This window comes from Eumetopias jubatus, unplaced genomic scaffold (assembly GCF_037043125.1).
Source record: "Eumetopias jubatus isolate StellerSeaLion01/CBP00866 unplaced genomic scaffold, mEumJub1_p1.0 scaffold_9, whole genome shotgun sequence".
Taxonomy (NCBI): domain Eukaryota; kingdom Metazoa; phylum Chordata; class Mammalia; order Carnivora; family Otariidae; genus Eumetopias; species Eumetopias jubatus.
In genome coordinates this window covers 35,645,798-35,661,071 of record NW_028274815.1, presented here as the reverse complement: position 1 = coordinate 35,661,071, position 15,274 = coordinate 35,645,798, and the positions used below count along the sequence as shown (strand labels likewise).

Sequence of the window (15,274 nt, the reverse complement as noted above, 5' to 3'; positions counted from 1 at the left end):
AGTATACATAGAAGAAAGTGGACAATCACAAGTGCAGGGATCCGGAAAAGTTTACACACTGAACGCCCGGCGTAACCAGCACCCCAGAGAAGCCTGCCGTGTCGATGGGGGAGCTTCTGGATACCTAGACCTTTGCATGGACACTACCCCTGTCATCCCCACAACAGCCTTGCAAAATCGGCATTTATTCCCATTTCACAGATCCAGAAACTAAAGCTCCTTACCCATATTCCTCCTCTTCTATGCTCCTGGGCATCTCGAGAGGCCCATTCTCAGAGCTTGGTCACGAGGGGGCCCACCTGGATTTAAATCCTGGAGGTGAAGGATTTGGGGACCTCCCCCACCAATGCCCAGTGAAGGGAAGTGACAGAGCTGAGGCAAGGTCACCAGCCATGGTCCACACGTGCTTCTCAGCATCCTGCCATGCCTGGAATCCAACATTTCTCAAAAGATACCAGTCAGAATCACGGGGAGAACAGACAGATGCCCCTGCCGCCCAGGCCGGGTATTAGTGTATGTAAACATGCATGAACTGGCCACATCTGATGAGAGCTGTGTAAAATCATCCTAATAATCACCCCGCTTGGATAGAGAAACAGATTCTTAGTCAAGAAATGCAGTTTGAGGGGCACCTGGGTGGCTCGGTCATTCAGCATCTGCCTTCGGCTCAGGTCATGATCCCAGGGTCCTGGGATCGAGCCCCACATCCGGCTCCCTGCTCCGTGGGAAGCCTGCTGCTCCCTCTGCCACTCCCCCTGTTTGTGTTCCCTCTCTCGCTTTGTCTCTCTCTGTCAAATAAATAAATAAAATCTTAAAAAAAAAAAAAGAAATGCAGTTTGACTTGAGGACATTATGCGAAGCAAAATAAGTCCTTCGCAACAGGGCAAATACTGTATGATTCCACTTATAGGAGGTACATAGTCAGATTCAGAGACAGGAAGTAGAACGGTGGTTGCCAGGGCCTGGGGGAAAGGGGGAATAGGGAGGTGTTGTTTAATAGGCACAGAGTTGCAGTTCTGCGAGATGGAAAAGTTCTGGAGATCTTGAATATGCTTAGCATTACTGTACACTTAAAAATAGTAAAGATGATAGGGCACCTGGGTGGCTCAGTCAGTTCAGTGTCCGACTCATGGTCTTAGCTCAGGTCTTGATCTCAGGGTCGTGAGTTCAAGCCCTGTGTTGGGCTGCATGCTGGGTGTGGAGCCTACTTAAAAAAAAAATAGTAAAGATGGTAAATTTTATGTTATACAGTAGTCCCCCTTTATCCACAGGGAATACATCCCAGGACCCCCAGTGGATGCCTGAAACTGTGGTTCATACCAAACCCTATTTTTTCCTATACATACATATCTATGAGAACATTTAATCTACAAATTAGGCACAGTAAGAGATTAACAACTAACAAATGCCGTAATTAAAGTTATGTGAAGACGGTCTCTCTCTCTCTCTCTCTCAAAATACCTTATTGCGCTGAACTTGCCCTTCTTGTGAGGATGTGAGATAAAAATGCCTACGTGATGAGATGAAGCGGGGTGCTTGAATACGGCAGCGCGACAGAGCGTTAGGCTACTATTGACCTTCCGGCGATATGTCAGAAGGAAGATCGTCTGCTTCCAGACAGCAGCTGACCACGGGCAACTAAAACCACAGAAAGCAAAACCTCGGATAAGGAGGGACTTGCTGTATATTTTTAACCATGATTTAAATTTATTTAAAAGATTTATTTATTTTAGAGAGAGGCAGCGTGAATAGGGGTGGGGGTGGGGAGGGGCGCAGAGAGAGAAACCTCAAGCAGATCCCCTGCTGAGCGCGGAGCCCAACTCAGGGCTCATCCCGGGACCCTGAGATCATGACTTGAGTCAAAATCAAGAGCGGGCTCCTCAACCAACTGAGTCACCCAGGCGCCCCACAATTTAAAATTTTTAAAGAAATAAGAAGGAAGGAGAGAGACAGAAAGGGGCACCTGAGTGGCTCAGTTGGTTAAGCAACGGACTCTATCTCAGCTCAGGTTATGATCTCGGGGTGGTGAGGGTGAGCCTGGCGTGGGGCTGCACGTGGACTCTGCTTGAGATTCTCTCTCTCCTTCTGCCCCTCCCCCCACTTGCACACACTCTCTGTCTCTCAAAAAAAAAGAAACAAACTTAAAAACACAGGTAGGGGAAGTTGGACAGGGAGGGTGGGTGGAAGGGATGGGGTAGGGCTGAGGGTGGGGTGGGCAGGGGCCTCAGCCACCAGTCCTGCTGTTTGTGAGATAGGGAAAGCCCGCATGACTCAGAGCCCCAGCTGCCCTCCACTCCTACCCCAAGCTAAGTGTTGTTGGCAGGTCCAAACGGAAGCCCACTCAGAGCCTAAGAAAGCCTTGATCGCAAGCCCAGCTCTGCTCAGTTCCGACCAGGGAGCACCTCACCCAGCCCCAGACAGCAGAGGGAACAAGGCACGGGTGGCAGGCTGCTTGTCCTTCACCAGGCCTGTTGGTGTGCCAGATTCCTGGCACTGACAGCAGAGCAGACCACAGGCCCTGCCCTCATGAGCATTGGTTGAGATGCACAGCTACACACCTGAGAACCTTCTCCTCACAGGCCATCAGTAGCTAGCATTTCCTGAGCACCTACTACGTCTAGGTGCTGGGCTAAGCCTCTTAAATGGATTGACTTGTGCCATTCTCCATACCATGCTAAGTGGCAGGGCCTAGTGACAAAACCCCATTTTACAGACGAGGGAACTGAAACGCAGGGAGCAAAACTGGCCTCCTAGCCATCAAACTCCACCCCTCAGGCATACGCTGCCAGACACCAGGAAGAGCCAGCATTCTGCAGGGGGAACCCTTGACCTGAGTTTGGAAGGACGAAGAGTTAGCCAGGCGGCGCTCCGAGTGGCCAGGAGCAGAGGCTGAATGAAACGGCGGGGGGGGGGGAGCGGTCCAAGAGCTGACCTCAAGGGCCTCCGCAGCCCTGCTCCCAGGCAAATCACAGCGCCTGTTTCCAGCAGCCTCCACATGCACCCCTCCACTTCTGGCTGCAGCTGGGCCCGTGACTCACACCTCCCCGGACAGCAGAGTCCCGTGCCAGGCAAGTAACCAATATTCAATCAAGACATGCTAGATGGGTGGGTGTAAAGAGCAACTAAGCCCATCCGTGGTGACGTGTTCTCTGCACCAGACACGAGGCCACATGGCTTCTGGGGACAAGAAGGAACTCTGGAACAGAGGCTGCCATGAGCGGGAGCACAAACGGGCGTTCGAGGCCTGGAGGCCCTGCCTGGGGATGTGAGAGGAGAGGGGAGAGGCTGTGTTGCCCTACTGTGGGGAAAAGGAGGCCTGGCCTAGCACATGCACACACGGCCACTGGAAGAGCCACAAACACGGGCACACACAGATACCTTCAGGCACGCGTGACATGCAGGTGTGTGCAAGCTGAGAACACCACACACCCACACCCGCGCGAACAGCCACGTACCTAGGTGCACACATGTACATATCCATCCATGTTCCAAAAAGGAAGTGGGGTCTGAGCCATGGACATAGGCTTCTCCCTACGGGGCCCAAAGCCAGTAATAGGAATAAGGTTTGGAGACAGCCTCCCAGAAACCACCTCTTTCAGCTCTGGAGACAGAACGCTGCCTGGGCTAGGACACCAACACAGGGCGACCTGGGCCGGGAGGGCCCCTCCTATGGGGGAGCTCACACCAGCACCTTCTTCCTTCCACACCTCAGGCACTGCCGCCCAAGGAAAGGGGAGGTCTGATGAGGAAATGGCTTTTGAGCATTTTCCCAGGCACTGACTTGAGACCAGACCCTTGAGGCGTTGCTTTTTAAACAAAACAATATTTTATTGACACATCCTCAATGTTCCGTATAAATATAAAGTGCTAAGTTTCCAACCCCCGCCCACAGGGCTGGGAGGAAGTGGGGGAGGGAGTGTTAAATGTCAGCTGAACCCAAAAAACTTTCCAGCACCGATACGGGCGTGACATGCTCACACACGTATGCACGTGCACGCACGCGAGCAAGAGGCCCGCACGCAACAGACGCGGCGCTTCCCTGCCGCCCAGCTCCCCAGGAGCACAAGGCGCAGGCTCCGGGCCTGTAGTGGACCACCCCCCAGACGGGGCTCCCGGTTGTCACAGCTTGTTCCTTGGAGCGCTCAGGCTGCCAAGGGCTTCAACATGGTGGTAGGACCCGTGGGAATCCATGGGTGTAGAGGTCCAGTTAGTTTCCGCCAGAAGACAGAGGGGGGAGGGGGAGCAGACATGCCCTCCATGCTGGTCCCCAGAAGAGGGCCAGCCCTCAAACCTAGCAGAAGAGCACCAGGTGAGAAAGTCCAGAATTCCTGCCCTCCCAGCACCACCACCTGGGGGCTTTTCAAACTTCGGAGAAGGAGCAGCTTTCCCTGACCTGGAGAGAATCAGTGCCCCCTGCCTGGGGGGAGGGGGCAGCCTGGTGGGGCCCTGCCTCAGTGACACAGCACCTGAGTCTCAAACTGTAGCAGCTGCCCCATGAAACTGAAGTTGGGGGAGATGACTCCCCGGCGTTGCTTAACAAAGTCGAAGGCCTCGTCCAGCCTCACGCGGCGGCTCTGTATCAGGTAAGCCAGGCAGATGGTTGCAGAGCGCGAGATGCCTGCCTGGCAGTGAACCAGTACCCGGCCTCCACTGTTCTTCACCGAGTCTGCAAGGGAGATGGGGAAGGGGGGGGGGTCAGGCACGAAGGGAGGCAGGGGAGGTGATAGGCGCCCCAGGCCCCTCACCTAGATGTCCCTTCGGCTCCCTGGGCTGAGGCCCCCCTCTTACCAATGAAGCTTATGGCCTCCTGGAACCAGGCACTGATCTCCACCATCTGGTTGTCCTCCACCGGGATGCTCTTGTAGCGGAAAAGGCTCTCAAAGTGGTTGGGGCAGCGGGAGACGTTGAGGACCGCCGTGATGCCACAAGCCCGCAGCCCCCGCAGGTCGGAGGAGTGGCTGCAGCTGCCCAGGAACAGGTAGGGCAAGATCTCCACAGGGCCGCCCTGCATGGGGGGGGGGGGGACGGCGGAATGAGGAGGGGGTTTTGTCAGCACCACGGGAGGGCCTGGGCACCCCTGGGGGCAGACAGGGCCAGCTGGCCCCAGCAAGAGGGGCCCTCAGCCTGTCCTGACCAGGATCACGCTCAGGAATAGGAGGACACAAGGGGACACACAGAGATACTCGCTCACAAATACACACCTCCCCGTCAAAGCCCCAAATACGCTGCAGGCACACATTGACAGAGCCCTCATGAGCAGCCCGCACCAGACAAACAAAGATGTGCTCCCATTTGCTGCGGGGACACACACACACACACACACACGTGAGTGCGAACATGGAGAGACTCCTCGAATCCACAAGTGGCAGCCCCTTTCCCCAGAGGTGCCTATCCGGCAAATGCGGGGCACTGGGGGGGGGGGGGCGGCGCGAACAGTGAAAGGAGCTCGGATCTCAGCTCACCTGGTCGTAGAAGGGAGCCCTGGGGTCAGAGCGGCTGTTCTCGCCCCCAGCAGACGACATGGCCGGGGCGGGGGACTCGGAGCACAGATCGGGACAGCAGGCCTGGAAGCCATCGAAGCCGCCTGCAGGGAGGGCGAGGGGCGGTTAGTGGGGAGAGGCCCGGCGGGGACGGAAGAGGGTGTGTGTGGGCGGGGAACGCCAGGGGTCGGCGGGGTGGTGGGGGGGACCGGCGCGGGCGGCGCTCACCTCGCAGGAAGCACACGGCCGTGGGCCCCGCGCGGGTTTCGGGCAGCAGCGCGGCGAGCAGCGCGTGTGCCGGGCCGTCGGGGGGGAGCTCGGCCACCGAGGCGCTGCCCTCGTCCAGCACCACGGCCCGGGCCAGCTCCCCGCGGGCCAGGCGCGCCCGGAGCGCGCGGTCGGGCAGCAGGCAGGCGAGGGCGGCCGCGGGCGGGCCGCGCGCGCGGCGCCGCAGCAGCGCGTTCCAGGGCACCGGCCGCGCGTGGCGCACGTGGCGCCGGCAGAAGGCCAGGAAGGGGCGGCAGTCGAGCAGCAGTGTGCGCTCGGCCTCCCGCGGCTCCCGCAGCAGCGCGCCCAGCGCCGCGCAGTCCAGCTCGCGCGCCGCCTCCAGCCCCATAGCTCCGGCCCAGGCTCCTGTGGCCCCTCTCACTGCGCTTCTTCGTCCCCCGCCCCGCCCTCCACCGCGCGCTCCCGGCTCTCGCGGCGGCCGCGCTGCCCAAAACGAGTGTTCTGGGCGCCTTGGGCGGCGCCGCGGCTTAAGTACCCGGGGGCCCGCCTCCCGGGTCACCATACAAGGGCAGCGCAGGAAGGCGCCGGCGCCCGCCCCCGCGGCCTTCAGGGGCGCGAGCTGGGCCGGCCCCGGAACGGGGTGGACTGAGGGGGGAGGGTGCGCCGGGGGAGGAAGCGGAGACTAGCTCTTGAGGGAAAGGGTTTGCCAGGGTCATTGGGGCCCCGGTGCCACCACCCCCCATCTTTGCGCCCTGGCCCGGAAGAACGTTCCCACCCTTTGACCTGCTCCACGCCGCTCAGTCCTTGGGAACTGGTGTCTCGGATGCACATGCCCATGCCCAGAGACTTCGGGGCCAGTGGTGCCCCTTGCCACGCTTCCTCTCCCTTCTCCCTTTCTGTTCCAGGATTTTCCCTCTAGGAATTTGTTACAAACAAAAATTGACATGGCCATGATTTCTACACCGGGGAATGGGGAGCCATGCTGAGATGTTCTTTTTCTACTTAGAAACCTTGCCCAGGAGGAACTTGAATTTCTCCTCTCCTCCCCTCCCCTCCCGCATTTCATGGCTGAGACCAGCACTCTGAGTCTTGAAGTAGGTTAGTGGCCAAGGTAGTCCAGACCATTATCCTCTGGGCCCAAGACCCTGGACATTGGCATGAGAAGGACCCCCTGGGCCTTCCAGGGGAAAGGCAGGGGGCTGATGATAAGTTTCCAGTTAAGAGTGGGGCAAGGTTTCCCCTGGGGCCCAGGGAAACCCCAGAGGCCCAGGGTGAAGCACTTCCCCAAGTCACAGGCCAGCTTGGAAGGGGAACTCTGCTGACGTTGCTGGGCTCTCCCTGGGGCCTTGTGGGAATTTCAAGGAGCCTCACGAAGGGGAAGAAGGAGAAGAACTACCAGAATCTGGCTCTTCCACCCCTTTACCATGTCCCTTCTCAGCCCTCCCTGGGCCGTAGCAGGCCCCCTGGCCAGCAGGGACCTCGGACTGGCACCTGAGCAAGGCAATGAGCACTGAGAATGGGAAGCTGGGTCATCTCCATCCCTTCTGTCCACCCCCACCCCAACTGCCAGCCCAGGGACCGGATGTGGTGAGGCCCAGGTGTGCCTGGTGGGGAGGAGCGGGGCCCCTGCGTTGGGGGCAAGAGATACTGACAGCTGAACTCCAAAGCAGCGATGTTCAGGCGGATGGAAGAGCATCCTGGAGCTGCCCTTATCCCCACCGCTAGCTGCGTAGGATTTCAGAACCCAAGCCCCTAGGCTCCCATTGCCCTGCATCACTACTCAGTGCCCTCTGTAAGATCCTTCCAGCTCCCTTGCAGCCCCCTATGTCCCTAGTGTCTTGGAGGGCTGCAGATAGGACCCATGTTGACCCCCCAAACCCCCCACTTGGTTTATAAACTCTAAACTCCTCCAAAAGGTGTGTCGATGTGCCTGTGTATGTTGGAGCAGGATCTGAATGCAGCTGGACAGGGTTTGAGACAGTTTGTAGCTCATGTGTGCTTGTGAGGAAGAGGGGGCCCGGGGGGGGGGCAAAAGGACTCCAAAGATTCCTGGGGTCAAGTCACTCTCTCGTGCCTCAGTGTCCCTATCTGTAAGATGGGAGTTCATAATAGACCAGCTGTTCACCCACACTGGTTCCAAGGCTGAGGCCACACTACTGTCTGGGCACCTGCAGTGTCCTGTCCCTCCCTACAGGCCAGTCGGGAAGCTGATGTGGCAAAGCCCACAACAGAGCCGGGGAGTCTGGGCCACAGATCCCAGAGGCTGATATGCGGCCCTTATCCTTGGCATCAGCCTGGCAAATGACTTAATGGCTGATTCCAGGGGCAAATTACAGAGCATGCAAAGGAATAGTCAGGTCCAGTCTTGCTAACCCGTGGGGCTGGCGTCACCTGCCCTGCTAGGAGCCATAGCCTCCCAGCTCCTCGGGGAGGAGAAGAGAGAACTGGCCAGCTGAGATCCTGGCTCGGGAGTGAAAACCAGCTCAATGGTAGGGGCTGCAGACCCTGGACTCCCACGCTGGGCTTAGACTCTCTTCCTCCTTGGGGAAAGCGGCCGGCACCCTGCTTGGAAGTCCCACGCGGGAGTGGGAGTGCACTGTGAAAGCTTTGCTCTAGTGGCAGTCCCAGGGGCCCTGCCCAGCGCTCGGCCTGAGGTGGCTGCAGGTATGTCACCCCCTCAACGCCACCTCCTTCGGGGCTGTCCCTTTTGCGGCTCTGGAACACAGACTTAAGGAGGCCTGACTTAGCCATGAAAGCGGGGCTTCCTTTTTGCCTCCTTCCCCTCTTCCCGAACTGGGGTAGCCCCCATCCCCCAATAACTGTGTGTAAGCCCAAGGCCAGGGTAACAAGAGAGGGAGAAGGCAAACCCACGTCCCACCCCCACTCCTGCTCTGATTAAAGATCCCCAGACCTCTGGTGAGTCACGGCGCCGGATGTCTTCCCTCCTTTGCCACCTCCTGAAGGGACACCATTCCCGCTGCAGAGACGAGGCAGGGCTCTGGGCACACAGGTGGAGACAGTGTGAGGAGGGGTCTCAGTTAGACTGGATGTCCCACAGGCTGAAGGATCTGGAGGGATGACCCCGCTCCTCATCACTAGACTGTCAGAGATGGCAGCAGGGGGGTGCCAGACACGGAGGCTTTGGGTTATTTTGTGTTCCTGGCCTGGCTGTTACAGAGCAGACACTGAGTCAGTTTGGGGCCCAGCTTCAGTTATTTTTTCTTTTTTTAGTGAAAATACCAAACTGGAATAAAGGGTGCTGTACTATTTGTAACCACCTGTTTTGACAGTGAAGTGTCATTCACCTCCTGCCTTTGGGATTCCTGGCTTCCCCCGCCCCCACTAGCGCAGCTCCCCAGCCCCCACGCAAAGTGGTTTCTCTTCCACAATCATGAAGCGCCAAGCTCTATACTGATGTGGGCCTTCCTCCTCCTCCCAAACCTACACCCCAAGCCCAGGGGGCAAGGAAGAAATGAATGGTGTGGCCAGCATCCTTGTGCCAGGTAGGGACGAAGGTGAGAGTGACGAACTGTGGCCACCCCCAGCCTCATCTGAGCAGTGAGTCAGGATGACGTCAGGTTTCCTGTGCCAGGCCTCTGCCTAGGAGGCATGGCGGCCACCCCCACAGGCTCCTGCCAGGCGGGGACAGAGACTCCACGCTCTTCGAAGATGGCCCTGTCCAGCACGGTGGGGAGGATGGGGCAGAGTGGACATTCACCTTGGGCGTCCAGCTCTCAGAAAGGCCGACTCAGAAGAGGGTCCTCCCATGGCAGAAGGGGAGACACACGTGGGTCACACTGTCACATGTACCTGGGGGCAGGAGCTGGGGAAGCGCTCCTCCACACAATGAGTATGTCAAGAAGAAAGTCTCCGCTTGGAGCTGGCAAGGCTTTTTTTTTGTTTTTAAGATTTTATTTATTTGAGAAAGAATGGGGAGAGGAACAGAGTGGGAGAGGGACAAGCAGACTCCGCACTGGGTGTGGAGCCTGACGCGGGGCTCGATCTCACACTCTTGAGATCCTGACCTGAGCCGAAACCAAGAACGCTTAACCAACTGAGCCACCCAGGTGCCCCGGTGTGGCTTTTTTATTAGCGCCTTCCCCAAGCATCCATATCCACATCACTCTTTCCTTTCCTCATTTGTTCATTTACTGGCCCCTCACTCAAAAAAATATATTTTGAGTACCTGTGATGTGCCAGGTACTTTTCTGGGTGCTGGGAATACAGCAATAAATCACAAAGCATTGCCCTCAGGGAGCTGACCTCATTGTTTCAATAATATTTGTTTTTGTCTTCATGGCAAGTGAGACTAGTTATCCACCTAGAGTAATGATATAGTTGAATGGCACAGATGGGACCCAAAGATGTTAAAGAGTGTGACACAGGTAGGCGACATGACAGGAGAGGCAGGACTTGTCACCCAGGAGAGGACCAGACAGCCCCTTCCAGCTTCTCTGCCGTTCTATAGGGTCTGGCTCTCCTTCCCGCCATGGTCTCCCATCGGGAGAGGACATGAGGCACGGAGGGGAGAGGAGGCCACAGCCCTGAGGAAGAGCATCTGGGAGAGCAGTCCCATTGCCAAGGCCAGAGCCAGCTCCTCTGGTGGAGAGCCAGGCTCCACTGGCATGTCCATCAAAGGGACCTGGGTCTGGCTGCACCCCCGGATGCGCCCAGGCTTGGGGCCAGGGGACACCTTCTCCCTGCACTCTTCCCTCGGCAGGCACCCTGGGCCCCCAGCCCCCGGCTGGCGCAGCAGTGAAATGGTCCCATTCCCACCCTGTCAGCCGGATGTGCCCCCGGCTCAGAGTGAAGTCCCCGAGAAGGGAAGAAGTTACTAAGGGAGAGCTCCGTCACGAGTGGGAACGGTTAGGCAAGAGGTGAGGGATTCCCAGAAATGGGACCACACTGAGGCCCCCGGGTGCGTGGCTCTGTGACAAAAGGACTTCCCGGGGCTGCCCCACAGCCAGAGCGGGCTGCAGTGAGAGCAGTGGCCAGGGGGCTTGGAGGCCCAGAGGAGCCAGAGACTGCTCCTTCCCACCTGTCACCCCCGCACCTTTCCCACCACCAAGGACCAGGCCGGTCCTCTCCCCTGAAGACCAGTAATACCAGCATGAGCAGGGCAACGGCAGCCATGGGACCAGGGAGCCCTGGGGACTCTGGAGCCACGTTGCCTTGGCTCAAACACAGCAGGGCTGAGTCCTCGCCACACGGGGCCTTGGACAAGTGATTTCACCTCTCTGTGCCCTCATTAAACAATCGCGGTCACGGGCACTGGGCTGCGTGCCTTCTAAGCAGCACCGCACCCAGGCTGCAGGGCTGGGGGACGGCATCGTTACCCTTCTCTGCCGACAGGGAGACCCAGGCCCAGAGCGGGGAGGGGACGGAAGCAGGGCCGCACAGCCAATGAATGGAGAACCTGGGATTGGCACCCGGGTTTTCACCACTAGGTTACCCTGTCTCAGGCAGGTCTGCAGGGCCCACATGTGTCCCGTGGCCACCCTCCCACCAGCACACACCTGTCTCATCTTTCCTCCCAGAGACAGCTACAAACACTAACACTGCTTGAGTGCTTGCCATGGGCCTGGCTCTGTCCTGAAACCTTTACGGGAATTATCACATTGAAACCTCAGACAGCCCGAAGACACAGGAATGACTGGTACCCCAAATACAAATGGGGGAACCAAGGCAACAAGAGGCTAATTTACCCGAACCGTCACAGTCGGTAGATGGTAGAGCTGGAGTTGGAATTCACGATCTTGTGTCCCTCTGTCCTGCCCTCAGAGTCCAGATCTGCACCCACCCAGGCTCTTCCTATCTGCCTCCCACCCTTGCCCAGAGCCCTTCTCTCGGCCAGGCTCTGGCCACACAGGCCACCATCCAAAAGGACCTGGCTCTTTTTAGGGCCTCAGTGCTATCTCCTGGCTCAGCTATAAACCCCTTGAGGATGCAGGATGCACAGGGCGCTGGGAAGCACAGTGCCCAGCTCACAGCGGGCACCCCATGCATCTCTGCAGATGTCAACTTGCCTCTGTGCCCCCAGCTAGCCCTCAGACAGGAAGCTGATTACATAGAAAGTTGAAAATCCACAATGTTGAACAGAGCCAATGTCAGGATGGGGCCTGCTAGGCCCCTCACCCTGACCTTCTCCCGGCTCCAGAGCAGAAGAGGTGTCCCCAGGGTCCCCAGAGCAGAGAATGGCTCCAGAGAGTAAACACGCCAGCAGGGGAGTGGAAGAGTCCGTGTAACCTGAGTGGGGAGCCGTCGGGAGCTGCTACAGTGGCTCGGGGACCTGGTTGGCCCTGCGGTGAAGACAGAGAAGGGGTCCAGATCAGGTGTGGGGAGAACCAGCAGGGACAGTGGACAGAGCCTTGCAGGAGGGGTGGATGGCTGGCTAAGGGAAAGATGGGGCCAAGCCTCCCTCTCCTCCTTCCCGACCCAGAGCTCTGACTGGGCACCTGCTCCCCCAGCCAGGAGACCCAGAAGCCAGCCAAGAGACACCAGCCGTTGCATGTGCTCACCACCTCCCAGGACTCGGTTTCACAGTTGGGAAGAGGGCCGCTTCCTTACTCGGCAGGTGCAGCAGGTGCAGCAGGTGCGAGGGAAAGGGCAGAGAAGGGAGGCTGCCTATGCTACAGCCAGAGAGGAGCTGGGGGCTGGGGGAGACAGGGCACCCAGAAGTGCCCTGGGCCTGGGGCTGGCTGGAGCAAAGCAGATGGCTGGGGGTGGGAGGGACACCCGAGAGGATTAGGTGGATCAGGGCCACAGATCAGACTATGCTGCCGTTGAAGAAAAGCTGAATCCGGCACTGTTCATGGAGTCGCCCCTGGACATCCAGAGAGGGCCATGTGCACATGCACACACACACACACACACACACACACACACGTGTGCATACAGAGTCATATGCTCACTACCTGTCCATGTACACATGGTGTCACAGACCATCACACACGATCAAAGCCAAGCACCTTCCCATCATGCACAGACACGAGCACACCCCCAGGATGTGGCCTCCCTAGCCCTACTACAGCCCATAGAGACCCCTGTGTGAGCAGTCCTGCCCCCAAGGCTCCAGAGCCCAGCCCTGCCTCACACGTGCCCCAGCTGCCCCTGTGCAGCCCACACATCTTCATCCCTTACCACCAGCCCCGAGACAGGCCTCCACCCGCCAGCACCCCACCTGTTTAACTTGGAATGCTGTGCAGCCTAGATACAAGTCCCCCCTGGTCCACTTCTCACTCAGACAGCTCAGGGGAGGGGGGCAGTCCCCTTCCCTGCACAGCCAACCCACCCTGTCTGCGCTGCCCCAGAAAGAAACTGGGGGTTCCACGCATGGTCATTTCTTGGGCCCTGGCCTCAGTCCTGTGTAGCCTCTCATACACACACACACACACACACACACACACACACACACACTCCTTGTAAGGTCTGAGCTCCATCATCAGTGCTGTTCTGTGGAGAGGAGATCACCCTAGAAGATCTCAAGGCTAAACAAGATGGCCCGTATTAGTCTTCAACTTTGCAAATGCAGTGGCATGGGCTCCCCTGGGTGTCAGGCACTGTCCTGGGTGCCCCAGGGACAATTTACTATGAGCTGGGCTTCACTGGCATCCCCACTGACACAATTCCATAGAGCCCACCCACCACCCCAAGTCAGGAACCCCTGCTTCAGAGAGAGGGCTATACAGATGAATTGTCCAAGGGGCCAGGCCTGGCCTTATTCCTGGTGGGTCCTTTTTGAGCATCCCAACCAAGAAAGGCTAACCTTGCTGTCTGTCTTTCTTCTTTCCAAGGGGTAGCTTCTGGCCCTGTCCCCAGCCTGACTCATGCAGAGCAGGGACTGGACAAGGAGTTCCTGCCTCAGTTTCCCCAGGGGCAGGGGTAGGCCTCAGATTTAGTCTGACACAGGAAAGGTCCCTGGAGGCTAGGCCAGGCAGGTCACCAGTAGTCACCTAGGCCCTGCTACCTGCAGGTAGCTGCCAGGTAGACCCAGATGCCCGCTGTTCCTGCCATCGTGGGGCTGGCTGGCTGAGTCTGCAAGATCACCCAGCAGTGGGCCTGAGTGAGAAAGAGCAGGAGGCTGGACCCAGGCCATGGGCCCCAGGAGACAGCCCCCAAGACAAGTCATTAGGCTAGAAATCCAGGTGGCTAGAGCCTCCCCACTGCTGGTCTGGTGCTGAGGGTGAGGAAGGGCCCCCAAGGACACAGGAGGGCCAGAGGTTGTGCTGCCCTTGCCCGGACCCCAGAGGCCCTACAGAAGGGCAGCAGAGCAGTGCCCAGGGAGGCATCTCGTGCCACACACATTTGAGAGGCCACTGGCCCCTCTGCCTTCTCCCTCCTCTTCCCTCAGCTGCTCCCACTTTCTTCTCCTCCCCCAGCAACCCCTCCCCCCCCCCCCCCGACCTTCCAGCTACTCCCACCCTCAGCCCTTTTTATTAACTACCCCGGCAGAAACCCTGTGTGGCCCTGGGCAGGCCCTCCCCCTAGGCCGCCAGCCTCCTCTCTCGCACAGGAAGGGTGGGGGCCCCTCATGACACGCCTGGCCTGAGTGTGGACCCCACCTCTCACAGTTCAGAGACCGCCTGTGGAGATGGCCCCGTCCCCACTCCTGGGCCTGGCCTTGAGGGCTCACCATGCCCCCCATCCACCCTGCATCCTGCGCTTCCAAACCCTGCCCCGCTCTTCCCTGCCTCTGGATGGCCGGAGAAACCTTCTCCAGGAAAACTGCCTGGGCTCTAGTGCAGCCTCCTGCAGATTTCCCATTGGGCCCAGTGTCTCTGGGAGCCTGCCCTGCCCTGCGGCCCCACACCACCCCAGCTCAGCTGCCACTCTAGGGACACTCCCTGTGGGGGAGGGGTGGCCTGCCCCCCCTTCCCCCCCACCCCCCAGGAGGAGCCCAGCTGCCTCTCCCTGGTGTCAGGGTCAGGTCCATCTCCAGCCTGAGGCACTTGTCCTTGAAGGAGTGAGAGGAAGCAGCACTCTGAGGTCAGCCAAGTTCAGAATACAGAACTCTTCCTGCCCTCCATAGGGAAGTTGCCCCAGAGCCTGGGGATATCTTTCTATCTGGGGACTGAAGCCCCTGCTCAGGCAGGGGGATGGCAAACATGACCTAGACAGCTCCTTCCAGCACAGGATGCTCACCAGGTAGAACAAGATTTTTGGTGGCTTCCCCACACATCAGAATATTACTTCCCTGCACCCTTCACACACCAGGCCCAGGCCTCAGACTCTAGCCCAGAATGTCTATGGCTCATGGGCCTGGCCACAGGGCTACCCAGACACTGTCAACCGTCTCCAGGTCCTGGAGGCCAAACCAGCCCTGAAAGAAGCCCAGGGCCTGCCTTCTGCAGCCCCACTGGAGACCCCAGGACCCCTTCAGGGCTTCCTCAGCTCTGTTCCAGTAGCCCCAGGCATCTGAGAATTGCCTTGTGCTGGGTGAAAGCAAGAACCACTTGGCAATGTTTTCAAACTCACACTTATTGTGGACCTACCATGTGTTGGCCACACTTTTTCACATTTCTCACTAGTTTTATGTCACTTGAAGCGATAGGGGGGCACCTGAGTAG

General features: G+C 58.4%; 1 protein-coding gene across 1 annotated transcript; it reads right to left on the bottom strand.

Moving 5' to 3' along the window:
• Positions 1 to 3,803: 3,803 nt before the first annotated feature.
• On the bottom strand, positions 3,804 to 6,214 carry DUSP2 (dual specificity phosphatase 2). The gene is made up of 4 exons (XM_028117238.2): positions 5,709 to 6,214; positions 5,463 to 5,584; positions 4,789 to 5,005; positions 3,804 to 4,666 (listed from the first exon to the last, which is right to left on the bottom strand). The coding sequence occupies exons 1-4, from the start codon at positions 6,094 to 6,096 to the stop codon at positions 4,452 to 4,454; spliced, it is 942 nt and encodes a 313-aa protein (XP_027973039.1). The 5' UTR covers positions 6,097 to 6,214; the 3' UTR covers positions 3,804 to 4,451.
• Positions 6,215 to 15,274: the final 9,060 nt, after the last annotated feature.

What these genes read in the sequence shown, in the direction of transcription:
- DUSP2 (XM_028117238.2), bottom strand. Translation starts at nt 6,096, where the DNA reads ATGGGGCTGGAGGCGGCGCGCGAGCTGGACTGCGCGGCGCTGGGCGCG. An exon ending in GGCCGTGTGCTTCCTGCGAG is followed by an intron (nt 5,585 to 5,708) that starts GTGAGCGCCGCC and finishes CCCTCCCTGCAG; the next exon opens with GCGGCTTCGATGGCTTCCAG. An exon ending in GGAGGCCATAAGCTTCATTG is followed by an intron (nt 4,667 to 4,788) that starts GTAAGAGGGGGG and finishes TCTCCCTTGCAG; the next exon opens with ACTCGGTGAAGAACAGTGGA.